The following is a 14,366-nucleotide window of genomic DNA, read 5'->3' as shown; positions in this document are numbered from 1 at the left end:
TTAATAAAAAGGAATCTTTTTATTTTAATGAGAAACTGTCACATCACTCACTAATTAAATAAAATGTGAAAATTAAAAATTACTACTACTTGTCATTGTATGTTTAAAATAAAATAATGTATTCAGTTAAAAAAGTACTAAAAATAAGTTAAACTAAAAAAAAAAAAAAAGTTATACAAGCTAGCACTTCAGAATACAAGAATACTAAACTAAACTAAAGTTATGTATTAAAGTTGTTATGTAAATGAAAGGGATGATACTGTAGTAGCGATGGCGAGAGTAATAGTATATATAGCGGTTAAAGGGCTTGGAACAAACTACAAAAATGCAAGAACAACTATGTCAGAAACAATTAATAGAAAATCAATCCAAAAAAAAAAGAAAAAGAATGCCATATTGAAATCTGAGTAGAAGTAAAAGCTTGAACTACTTTAAAATCTTGTTCTTGTGGGGGAAAAAAATAATACCATGTTGCAATGACATACTGTACATGGTGAAAATAAAAGATTGAAACTCTACCATTAATTATACCTAATTGGGGAACAATAAATTTCATGCACAAAAGCCTTAAGCTTCTTGCTACGTTACTCATGAGGTTAGAATGATACATATGCATGCAAAGGCTAAATTAAATCGTGCTTGAAGTATAATGCATCCATCGACAAAATAGAGCCAATCCATGAAGTTACATCAATTCTAGTATTGATCATTGCAAGTGGCATTGTCCTAAACCATTAATTGAAGGAGAAAAAGCAACCAACCTCATCACCAATTTTTGCTATATATAGATGCCCTGGGAATCACTTTATTTTTAAATAAATAGATAACTTCATTACAGGATTCCTCTCCTCCCCCAAAAAAGAATCATACATGTATGGTTTGCTTTGTCAATATGGTAACTTCTGATTAGAGATATTAAGGTCACTTTTAATTTATCTCTATCTCCACTTATTTTAACATTAATCTCAACATATTACTCAACAATTGGAGATCAAAATTACTACAACTACTCAATGAGAGTAACCATTAAAAAGATTCACTACTTTGGTGAATAATAACTTCATGCACAACTGCTTAAAGCTTCTTGTGACGTTACTTAAGTGATTAGAAGGATTGATAAGCTTCCAATGGGTAGCGAAGAGCCTCAAGTTCTCTCATGAAGAAGAATCTAGATTTTCCTCTTCCTTACTTATTGTAAGAAAAAAAAAAAGGGTAAATTAAAATCATGTTTAAAGTACCATGCATTCATGAACCATGTAAACGTAGGAGTAAACATAGATGATCAATGACATATTCTGAAAATAAAACAAAGAAAAAAGACCTGGTAAGACAGAATCCAATAAAATTGAAGTGATAAAAACATGAGAATTCTGGTACTTGATGATGATGGAAGTAGAGTTAATATAATGCAAGTTACATAAATTCTAAACAGTTGCAAGACAAATTGTGGCATATAAGGTTGTGAGGGAAAAAAAAAAAAAAAGATACCTGAAGGAGAAGGGAGCACCAATTGAGGCTCTTCCAAACGAATGTTGTGTTGCTTTGAAACCTTTCCTTTTATATAGAGGTTAAGGTTGAAGGCTGCGGCTAGGGAAAAGCTCAACAACAGCACCGCCTATAACATAAGCTATATTCCACAGCCAATGTGGATCCCTACAATAGTAATGAAACAAAAAATTAATTAATTATGAATATAAAATAACCCAAAAGAATTCTGCACAGAATATATTAAGTGAAGACTAGTATTATAATCGTATGATGTAAAACTTATTAATTATTAATTTAAGAAAATATAAATTTAATTATCATATATAAATAATTTAAAATGGGCACTAACCTTTTTCTTAAATTTGAGGTCTTGAGAATATCTAAATTCATATATTTAAATTATAAATAATTGTGCCAACTTTTTTTTTTTTCTTAAATTTGCTATCTTTTGAGTATTTAAATTCACATACAAGTATACAACTTTGAAGGGTTTGTAACAGACAACTTGCTAATTTGTTGCAAAACACACCCAACAGAACCGCTTAATTATATATGATTCAGTATGGATCGACTAACATAGATTGTTTGGGTAGGTCTGAATCTCATGAAATGCGACATGGTAAAAAAATAAATAATACATTAGGACGGTTTAAGCTTGGATTCAAATTGGTTTAATAGATCAATGATTTCAATTGAAAGGTAAAAAATTCACTTTTGATTTCAACACTTGGATCAAACATCGTGTTTTTTTCTTTTTTTTTAATAATTTTTTTACCTTTTTAACACAATAATTGCATTGGATTCAAATCCGTTTAGACTCCAAGACAGAATATGAGGTGCAAAGAAGAACCGTGTTCATTTTTATTTTTATTTTTTGGGAGGGAGGGGAAACTAAAACTAAAAGATAAGTATGTTTGGTAACTGTTTTTTTACCTTATTTTCTATTTTTAAAAATAATTTTCTATTTTTGAAACTAAAAAACTTGTTCGGCAATTCAAAACGGATAGAAAACAAAAACTATTATCAAAACTCAATTTGTGAAGGAAACTGTAAACACGCAAAAGATTGTTTTTAATTTTTAATTTTCAAAAGTCAATAAAACTACGCATTTAATTTAATGAATCTAACTCATTTAATGAGTTATCATTAGAGTTCAAATCTTTATAACAACATATTTTAGAATTTTCTATTTTTTTTCTTTAAAAAATTATTTTTTTAATTTCAAGTAACCAAACAAGTTTTTGATTTCAAAAATACAAGAAATTTTTTTTTCTTTATATTCTCAAAAACAAAAATTGAAAATAGAAAACAAAAACTGTTCCTGTGGGGGGTAAAAAGATCTTAATAGGGATATGGGCCGTTGGGCCTTACTAAGGAAGGCCGACCTGCTCTTGGGTTTAGGGCTTGTTGGTACTTTAGGTCGGCCCATGCGCCGAGGATCCGAGGATCCAGCCGAGGATGTTTTTCTCCTCGGACTAACACCAGAGAACCCGGGACTTCATGGTACAGGTTAGTGAATGACACGGTCAAGACCAGTGGTTAAAGGGGGTGAACCCTTGAATGTCCTAGAAGCACCGATGTTGGGAAAGTGTCAAAAGTAAAGGCTGCTACCTCCACATTAAAGACCCTGCACCTACCACCCTGGCCGCATTAATGGGGAGGTGACACTTGAACAGTGGAAGGGAAACTTCTAGTTACTGTTCAAAGACACTAAGAAAAGAAATATCTAGGCTAAGGGAGGAGTTGGGGCAACACGTGTATAAAGTATTAAAAAGAAGAGTATTTAAGGGGAGATCTAGAACAGAAATGGGGACGGGACTTTTTGTAACCTAAAAAGAAAAAGGACAAAGAGAGAGAGATAATATAAGAACAGCTCTCGGCCTACGTCCGAGGAGACCTATTTATATTACTTTGCCGTTTCCAAATACGGCAATCTTTAGTTTGTCATTTAATCTTCACTCACTTCTAACCTGGGTTTCAAGCCCACTCTCTACAAATTTTTATTGTTTAAGGCTCATTGGGCCTGAGCCAAAAACTGTTCTTGGGTCCAGGTGCAATTGTGCACTTACAATTCCTAAACATAACCAAAATTTAGGAACACAAGAAATTCTCAAAATATTTTCACAACACCCCTTAGTTTTGCATTGTGGTGGGTCCTAATATAATTTTTTTATTTCATTTTATTGAGAAACTTCTATGTTACCCTTATAATTCATACAAAAATAAATAAATTAAAAAAAAGAAAGAAAAAATTAAATTTACTGCCTGATGCTAAATTTACCAATACCCATAGAACTCATTCTAATATAGGCAGTTGCAAGCCAAATTGTTCTTTATAAGGTTGCAAAAAAACAAAAGACTGAAAACATAGACTTGAATTGAAAGAGTATTACCTGAAGGAGAGAAGGAATTGTACGTTGTCTGACGTCTAGTCTAAAACCCTGATATGCAAAACAAACTCAACAACATCAGTTAATCATATATAATTCAGTGTGGGTTAACATAGATTCTTTGGAATTCTCCACAAAAAAAAAAAAAAACATAGATTCTGTGGGTATGTCCGAATCACAACTTTTTTAAAAAAAGAAATTTTTTTTATTATAAATATTTACCAGAAACTAAGATTCTAAATATGAAAATTTTGAACACACACAAACAAAAAGAGAGAGTATAACAGAAAAAATCAATTGAACCTTAAAAAAAAATTGCTAATTTTTTTTACAAGCAATAAACAAAATATTTTTAAAAACCTTAATTATTAAATTTAATTTTGAAAAGTGAAAAAATTATTTTTATATAAAAACATTAAATAAATTTTATTTATTAATATTCAAATAAAAGAAAATACTGCACTTAAAATTATTGTCTTAGACATCAAATTGTATTTAATTATCCTTACTTTGGTGAAAAGTGAACTTAGCGCACAAAATCTTAAAGCTTCTTGAGCATACAATAGTTAGTCAAGTTCTCATGAAGGTGAATATGAATTTGAATCTCTTTCCCCTACTTATTAATGTAAGAAAGAAAAAGAAAATTGAAATCATGCTTAAAGTACCAAATATGCTTGCATGAACCGTGAACTTATATAAATTCTGCCACTTGATGATGAAAGAAGAGCTTACCCAAATTCTAATAAGTGCAGTTGCAACTTGCAAGCCAAATTGTGAGAGACTAAAAACAAAGACGAAGGGAGTACGTTCTCTTGCTCTTGGTCCAACCTGTTAACCCTAAAAACTATTCCTTATATATATAGGAGGTGAAGGTTAGATTAATGTTGCGGCAAGAAAGAAAAAAAACCATGAAGTGAATAGTGCCGCCTTTCTGTAATTTGGGTTGGTCCGAATCTCATGAAGTGCACGTGGTAATAAAGGAATATTAATTGGAAAACCCCTAACCGACATTGAATTTTACTAAGTACAATATATTATGAGAGAAAATTTTACTTCGCTATTTTTAATTCAATGCTAAATATATGTAGTCCAACATAAATTAACTGCAGGTCAATATTCTATTTCTACATATTGATGGTGTCATATGTTTTTTTATTCATCATTTCTTTCTTAATAGTGTCAAGTCAATTTGAGGGGTACTTTTGATGGTCTTCCTATTGGTGTCATATGCTTGATAGGAAGAGGCAGAGAGCTCTCAAAAATTATACATACATATAGATATTTCTCTCATACATGATTTCAAAAGAAATAAAAATTTATCTTTAGAGTAAAGCAGGCTTCAAGGAGATAGCATGTAGGAAAGTATTTGGCTAAATACTTTCCTACATGCTATCTCCTTGAAGCTTCTATGCCACTTAGACCACCGCCTAGGGCCCCTACTAGAGGAAGGTCCCAAATTTTATGTCAAAAATTGATATATTTAAAAAATAAAATTGGAGATATAGAAAAAAAAATAGTTTTTATAATTTTCCTCTACTTTTAAGAAGTCCCAAAGAATTGAGTAATGCTAGAGATAATACAATTTTAAATACATAGGTCTTACAAATAGAGTAATGCTAAAGTTACAAACTATTTTACAATATTTTTACAAACTGTTGTTGTGGGCAACTTCTTACTAGTTCTCATCTAGACCCACCGATAACATCACTTTTTTATTTATCTATAATCATTTACCACATCATCAATTTGTAAAAGTTTTTGTAAAAGAATTTGTATATCTAGCATTTTCCCTTCCAAATATATGTGTCACTTATCGTAAAAAATAATTCAAATAGGAAAATGTTAGAAATATTATTAATTTTACTTGAAAACTTTACAAATTGATGTGACAATTAATATAATATGTGAACATCAATAACCTATTAAATGCATTTTTAAATTATTTTTTGTGATTAATGATACATCTTTGTAAGCCTTATGTTGTAAAATTTATAATATCTCTAATATTATTTATTCAAATACTTGTTTACTATCATCTTGAAGTGTCACTAATCGCATTAGTTTCTACATCGTTTGAAAGTTTTTTTTAGTAAAATTTGTTATAACTTTAGCATTTTCCCCCAAAAACAAAGCAAATTACAAAATAAAAGGAGTAGATTTTTGTTATAAAAAATTATGATATTAAATACTAGTTAAATATTATTTTTTTAGAGAAAAAGTTAAATATTATTTAAATGATAATAAAAATACCTCATTTAAATATATCGCGTTAGGCCTTCAAATTTATTGGGCCGCCCCCGAGAGAAGCATAGCTCAAGCACATCACATAATTCGAATAGGGTCTAGAATCTAGATGGTGAATTGGTAATGGGGGAGAAGGTGAGAATTTGGGAGGAGTACTGGCTCATTGACTCCATTTTCTTATCCTTCGAAGCAGAGTGTATTAAGTCATGCAACCAGTTAAGTTGCGTGATGAAGGAGGCAATTTTGTCGCAGCTACATGCGAATAACTCCCCATGATTGTTGACACTTTGTTGATGGGTTCCTATGCACTCATTTGATCTCATCAATTTGGCCTTAGTCTACAAATATCGCTAGAGACTTGTTTATTAAAATCTCAAGAGACTTATTTATTGGGAATTGCAAACAGTTCGATTTCTAGTACATCTCCTTTTGAAGAATATATGCAGTTCAAATTTATATTAAAAACAAAAACATGATATGCAAAACAAACCCAACAATGTAACGATACCACCTTTCTTTTTTGTTATTGTATAGACCCACGCGTTGGGCCCCCAGCCCAATGCGTCTCCGATCTCCATCTTCTTAAAATAATTTTTAATGATAAATATTTTTTTTTTAAAACCTTAATAGATAAATTTAATTCTAAAAAGGAAAAAAAATTTATTTTTATGTAATATATTAAATAAATTTTGTTTGATTTCTATTTAAAATTAATTTTAAGAAAATACTCCATGTAAAGCTGTAGTCTTAAACCACAAATTGTATCAAATTATCCCTACTTTGTCTTTGGTGAACTATGAACTTCATGTGGACAAAAGCTTAAACCTTCTTTGTGATGTTATTCATGATGTGGTAATTAGAAGAATTGACAAGCATACACATGCATCAAGTTCTTGATCTCATGGAAGAGAATCTGGATTTGAATCCATCTCTCTCTCCACTACTAATTATTGTAAGAAAATAAAAGGCTAAATTAAAATCATGCTTAAATTACCATGCATGCATGTTAGACATGAAAATATGTAGGTTAAAAAAAAAAAAAAAAAGTATGAAGACTGGTCAAATAGATGATTAATGTAAATTCCAAAATATGTTTATATTGATGCAGAGGGAGGAAAAACAAAGTAAACTTAGCTAGAAATTGGCCAAACGGGCCCTAAAAGACTACGTCTATAATGGCCATGTTTTCTATAGAATAGTCATGTTTGTTGGGCCAAGCTACTGTTTATATGTGAACCTATTGCATAATTTTTTTTTGGGTGTTAGTTGATGAATGATTGGCCTTGTTGGACTTGCTGAAGGCAAGTTTAGAATACGTCAAGTAGGCAGCGGCCCAAACAAAAAAGAGATGGCTACGAATATATTTTAATATTTACAAAAGAAATAAAGCATGAGCCCAACAGAAAGAGTATGGACTCAAATTTCTCATCATTGAACGAAGCCCAACACATATTTGACCAATTATATATATCGGATCCCAACGCATAAAGTTAATTTCAAGTGGGAATTATAAAATAAAGTATAATAATTCATAAAAAAATCAAATAAGTAAGCTAATGTAATAAAAAAATAATTATTTTTAAACCCTTAACCGATATATATATACATATATATATCCTAACTTACCATTTTTTATTTTGCTTACACATTTGACTATTTGAGACTATTTTGGAAGTTGTAACTTCTATAGCGGGGGTTTTAAAAAATGCTGGAAAAAAAAGCCGGCATAAATCAGTTTATTTTTAGTGTATTTATGTTTATGTTCTTATATATTTTCATATTTTTAATTAATTATATGTTTGTTTTTATATTTGTGCATGATAGCATATTTTGTGATGGATATTTTTGGGATTTTGTTTTTTTTTTATTTTAATTTCTTGGCCCAAGGGCCGGTGTTTTGGCAAACCACATTTATCCATATTCAAGTTCCAAAGGCTGACACAATCTAGGCGTTAAATAGACCACTTCACTATAGCCATTTTAAAATGTCTTTGAAGTTTTATTCTCTTTTCTTTCTCCTTTTTTTTTTCTTCTTTGCTAAAATTATTTTCATGATATAACTAAATATGCTTTATGTGTCTTGACATTGCAAAATAAAATGATAAAAAGTTCTGATTAAGTGAGGTCCAACGTCAAATTGTTTAAAATATGATAATAATACATACGTTTTACAACAATTCGCACATAAACATCCATATATATGAGTTTCAAAATTATATGTTGATTGCAAGGTCAGGCAGGCTTCAAGAAAGCCCAATGGACTAGCACTGCCACCGGCTCAAGCAATTAACTTGTCACTCAATGAGGTATCACACTAACAATCATACTATGAAGCTAAAAAGAAGTATAAATTTTTTCCCCAAGGATGAAAGGACAAGAATGAGGATTCCTTTTCAATCCTTCGTAGATATGGATTTTGAATCATTTTTTCCCCTCTACAGGCAACCCGTGGGTTGGACAAAACCAGCAGATGTCCCGGCAGCATTGACACATGAAGCTTGGGCCACTTGGTTATTGTAAGTGAGTTTTACATTCTCTAATTTTATTCCGGAGCATGGATATCCCGAACTACAATCAAATTTCAAAGCAACCTCTGTAGCTGATGTTCCATGGATGTCTTGGTATGTCACATCACTAATTTGAACACCAGAAACCTGTTTAAAAAAAAAAAAAAACTATACGTCAATTTTCCATTTGATATTGGTATCATGGTATGCAAGCTCCGACTAAAAAAAGAAAAAATAAAAGAAAAATATTGAACAGATTATGAAGTCAAAACATTGAAAATGTTTTGGGGGTACAATTTGGGTTTGAAACTAATGCAAAGTAAGATTTGAGTTTGCGATGATAATGGATCCAACTATATTGTGTGATTTATTTGCACATGTTAAGGCCTTTTTAGAAGTAACCAAATCATGGTTAAAAAAACATTTGCATGTAAAATATGCTTCAAAATTATCTTACCTGACCAGGGCAACCTTGGTTGCTGGGACAGTAATTTTGGTCAATTACAATTGGATTTTGGACATCTTTCATAGTGACATGTTGAAAAAGAATGTTCTTAGCAAACCCATTGCTAGGCCTTCCCCATGATTTAATCCTCGCCCCATTCTGAGTACTGGTAAATGTAACTGTTGTGACTGTTACGTTTTGTACACCAGCCTCTTGTTGGTCCTTGCCTAAACTCCCAATGCTGCACCAATTAATTGAACCAATGAGACCAATGTAGCATCAAAATATAATATATATGGTTGTTCCAATCATGAAACATTTGAATAAAGATTAAAAAAAAAAAGTTTAAAAAGTTATTTACCTAATTCCATGCCCAGGTCCACATGCAACATTCTCAATCCACAAGTTAGTGGTACCAGGGCCAATTGAGATGCAATCATCACCGGACCCAATCTTAGAGTTGAGAATTGTGACACTTGAAGATAATTGAACATGAATGCCATCAGTGTTTGGGCTATTGCCGGGCGCAATGACCTTGACACCTTGCATTTGCACGTTTTGGCAGCCATTTACGACAATGTGGTACAATTGGCTATTTAAGGAGGTTAATGCATTGACCACAATGTTGTTTGAGTTGGAAAATTCCAGTGTCTGCTTGCATACACACAAGAAAATCTTCCAGTTATTATTGTTAAAATATATATGGAGTGTTTCTCTAAATTAATGATGAATATGACTATATGTGGCTATTCAATTAAATATGTGGACCTTAGAGTGAAAATCCATCAATCTAAGCAACAAAAGCCTAAGCAAGTTGTTTGACCTTTGACATTCTCATCAGTTTTTATTTGATCATCACAAGGCTCGAGATTTAATTAAACATTAGTCAGATTGGCATTAAAGGGCTAGATTATATGGATGCACAAAACTGAAATATTCTACAATCCAGAACATGGGATTATTCCATACTCCATAGTCGATACGATTTCCTTAGAAGTCGGCTTGTGATGGCAGTAAGAGGAAGTTATTTTAATTTGACAAAAATCTCGTCCCAAACCCAGAAGAGCAAAATAGCAGTTTAAAGTTTAAACTGAAAATCAGATTGAAAAGCACATCAGTTTCCAGTTTCCAGTTTCCACCAATAAATTAAATCAAATCCCACACCCACTCCCAGTTTAACTACCTAGAAAATGGAGTTATTTTTTTTAATTGAATAAAATGGAAGAATTAAGACAACCATAATGGACGAATTCATCCCAAATGGTGATTAACATTTCAAAATGTTCTTTTCTTTTGCTTTATCTACTAATCTAAGCTAAACCAATAGTAATGCTCATTATAAACACTTTTTTTCTTTCACAAAAACTTTCAACTCTTTTTAACCAATTGAAACTATTAGTGTGCAATATTAATTTTTTTGAGAAAGGATATTTGTTGAAAGTCCGTTAAAGTATATTGTACATAAAAATAAAATAAATAAATAAGCTCTTAAAAAATCATATATATAAAAAATGAACTATAAAAAATAAATAAAGAAGGCGGCATTGTTATACTCTAAAGATAAAAGGCAACTTAATTAGTCATTTTCACATACCGTGGCTCCAGAAGGACAACCATTGCCAGAGGCTTTGCAAGCCCATAAACCAGTGCCTTGGCCATCAAGAATTCCACCAGATATGGTAACCCCATTAACTTGCTCAAACAAAAGCCAGGTTCCTATATTTCCAAGGACCGTATAGTCTGATGGGGCCACAAGTGTCCCAGCTATGCGCACAGTGATAGCATTGTTCTTACATGGTCCACTGAAAACCACTTGCCCGAGATAGAACCTCCCTGCTGGCACATAAATCATGGCAGAACTTACTGAGGCACAAGCTTTTGTCCATGCACTAACAAAAGCCTGAGTTGAGTCAGTTTTTCCATCTGCTATTGCTCCCAAACTCACCACATCGTATGTCACAGAAGAAGCTAACACTAAGGAACTGAACATAGAGAGAAGTGCAAGGACAAGAGAGCTTTTGGGGTATGCCATTTTGGTTGATTTGGGCGAGAAAATAATGTCTGTTTGTGACTTTTTGTATGTAAAAGAGAGAAGAACTGAGTTAGGAGGGAGTTTAGGAGTTGAAAGTTGTGGAGGTGAGGAAGTTGAAACGGTTTGAGAGGGTATTAATAGGGATTTGAATGCATATTTAGTTTCTTACTTTTTTAGCATATAATATCAAACAATTACGCAAAGCTGCGCCGAACTTAAATATTGTTGTTTTACGTTTAATCTTTTTTAATCTCTTCTTTACCAAAATACCTTTACACATACTGATACATGGCTTGAATTTAAGGATTGAATTTGAATGCTACTAATTATTTTAATAGCTAGCATCCAATGACTTGAAAATTGACAAACTATCGTTATCAATTCTAACTAGTGTATAACCAATACATCCTCTTGGATGCACTTGTATAATATTATGACAAAGCTTAAATATAATACTTAGGTGATGTTCTTTAAATTTCTTTCTTAAAATTCAATTACATGGCTTTTTTCTCATAGGATAGAAATATATTTTCAATTAAGAACTACCATATGGCTGAATTTTAAAAGGAAAATTTAAGGATACAATACCTAAGTACTGTACTTAAGTTTTGATCTGAAAATTAAACACGTTCTTGTATCAAAAAATAAAAATTATTAAAAAATGTAAACGTAATTAGTCACGTGTTAAAATTTTTGCCTAAATTTAATAAACTTGTGATCATTTTTTTACTTCTAATTTTTAATAAGAAAGAATGTGTGGTGATTTTTGTTGTATGGTGATTTTTATCGACTAGATTGATTGATTTTTATTTATTTATTTTATAGTTCATTAATATTAGATTTTTAATATTTTGCACTCATTAACTCACTTGACACAAAGATTAAAAAACTTAAGTGGACACATGGTACAAAATTAGTCCACAGTTGAAATCTAATTTGGAATTTAATTGAATTTTCTCTAAATTTTCACTTTATATATATACACTAGTGTATAACTTGTACATATTCGAATTATACCTAGTGTAGAGTTACAAATTTTTAAGTCATAGATATATACACGAGTTTTACTCTCTCTCTTATTTTATTTTATTTTAGTTTTTTTTATACACATAAGTTGACTCTTTTTTTTTATTGGGTTTTTTATGGATTATTTATATAATCTCTTCGTCTTTTGCACAGTATTAACTAATCTAAAAAAAAAAAAATTAAGAAATTAAATATATATGACACATGGCACAAAATTAAACGACAATTAGAATCTAATTGGACTTTCTCTAAATTTTGAATTTGATTATATATATAAATATAGATATTTGTAAAATTTATATTGTCTATAATGTTTATGAGGTCTGTATTATGCCCTCCCCTTGATCTATTTTCTAGATGATCACTCTAAATTGAAATGAAAATTAGGTCATACTTTCGACCGTTAGTCACTGCTTAATTAGAGTTGTCAATTGGATGCACTAATTAATCTCTTTGTTTTCTTTTTCCAGATTTTTTTATTGGACTTTATTTGTTTCTTGTTATGCTATTTCTTTTATAGATATAATAAATTTTAAATTTATGAGTTTTCTCTCCATGATAATTTTTCTTTTATTATTAGACTATGAGAACGGGGATGGCACCATGCCTTACACAGGGTGGTCACTTCTGACTTGAAATTTTTAAAAAAATATATATATATACCTTAAAATTTTTTTTAAATTGATATGAGCTACTGACCACCCTAGAGTACAAGCTTTACAACCCTAAATAAAAGTTTTACTTCTCCAAAATTTTGGTCCATTAAAGGTTGAACAAAAAAATGTAAAAAAATGTTATATTCACAACATTTTCACAATTTTTTTTCAACTTTTTAAAATTAATTTCACAACAAATCCTAAGTTGTAGGTTGTTATAAGTAGACAAAAAATTAATTTCAGTGTAACAACTTGCTATATATTACAATTTTTATCTTCTTTTAGATCCTAGGTTATAAGAAAATGTCTCATATTTTCGTATTAATGATTAGGATGAAATAAAAATAGTATATTGACAAAGATGCTTTTTTCAACCTTTTGGCCATAATTTCTCTAAGAACAAAATTAGTGGAGTACTGCATCGATTTAATCCTGAATTTTATGTATTTGCTCTTCTTTTCTTTTTTTTTTCTTTTTCTTTTTTGTGAAGTCAATATATTCTAGTTTTATTTTTATTAATTTTTTTTAATTTAAGACTTTTAATGACCACTCTAAAAAAACTTTCTAAGCTCACTAATATATGACAACAATTTGTATGGGTGGAGTTCGAACCCAAACCCTTTATTTGACAATAAGAAACTTTACAAATTGTTATGGTATTTTATTGTTATGTGTGTTTTAGGAACTACACCATATGTGATATGTGTATCCCCTAAATTGAAATTGTACAAGATGGATGTGAGTATTTCATTAGTAGTAATTTTTTTTTGTGATAATTATAAGCTATAATAACCATTGACACCGAAAGATGAATTAAGGCGGAGGAGGAGGAGGAGGAGAAGAGGAGAGCGGAGTTAAAATGTTAAAAGATAAAAAATATTGTACGTTTGGCTACACAACCAAGGTTCATCTATATATTCTCTAATACACAGCCTTTCACTGAATTTTCTAGATGGGAGTTGTTTCAAAATTTGACATTTTATTATTGGAGATAAGATACATATCCTCTTAATTGTAGTCGTACTTTCATGGATATGAGGTTCCAATAAGAGAAATCATATCTGTATTGAGAAGGCATTGTCCATCCCTAGCAGTTGTAAGAATAAAGAAAACAAACAAAAGCTTGTTTGTCAAAATAATTCATGAAAACCTAACTACGACAAAGGACCAAGGGTATGGAAAGGCTAAATGCACGTACATGCATGGACCTTGTGGCTTTGGATGTGAGATTTCCTAACAAAAGCTTTGTTATAATATATATATTTGATAAAAGAAGCTTTTTAATAATAAATTGCAGAAGAAGGGAATGAAAGCAGTGACGGTTAACTTACGTACTAAAACTTACAAAACATAAAACTTAAATGATAAATTATTGTTATTATTTTCTCCTAATTTTATATACATTGAATTACTTGAATATCACGACGCCCAATTTATGGAGTATGAACCATATATATATATATAGAAAACAAATTAATCCTTTTGAAGTGATTCCCTGAGTAATTAATACAGGGAAATGTTAATAGTCCTAGTACGGTGCTTGTTGAGGATGATTTGTTGTGAGGTCCATTTACTAAA

General features: G+C 30.6%; 1 protein-coding gene across 1 annotated transcript; it reads right to left on the bottom strand.

The window, feature by feature from the left end:
* Window positions 1-8,557: 8,557 nt before the first annotated feature.
* LOC142633109 (polygalacturonase-like) lies at window positions 8,558-11,124 on the bottom strand. The gene is made up of 4 exons (XM_075807381.1): window positions 10,669-11,124; window positions 9,436-9,725; window positions 9,087-9,315; window positions 8,558-8,776 (listed from the first exon to the last, which is right to left on the bottom strand). The coding sequence occupies exons 1-4, from the start codon at window positions 11,104-11,106 to the stop codon at window positions 8,558-8,560; spliced, it is 1,176 nt and encodes a 391-aa protein (XP_075663496.1). The 5' UTR covers window positions 11,107-11,124.
* Between the last annotated feature and the right edge of the window lie 3,242 nt (window positions 11,125-14,366).

The sequence above is a fragment of the Castanea sativa genome, chromosome 4 (assembly GCF_040712315.1).
Source record: "Castanea sativa cultivar Marrone di Chiusa Pesio chromosome 4, ASM4071231v1".
NCBI lineage: Eukaryota > Viridiplantae > Streptophyta > Magnoliopsida > Fagales > Fagaceae > Castanea > Castanea sativa.
This window is presented reverse-complemented; position numbering and strand designations above follow the sequence as displayed.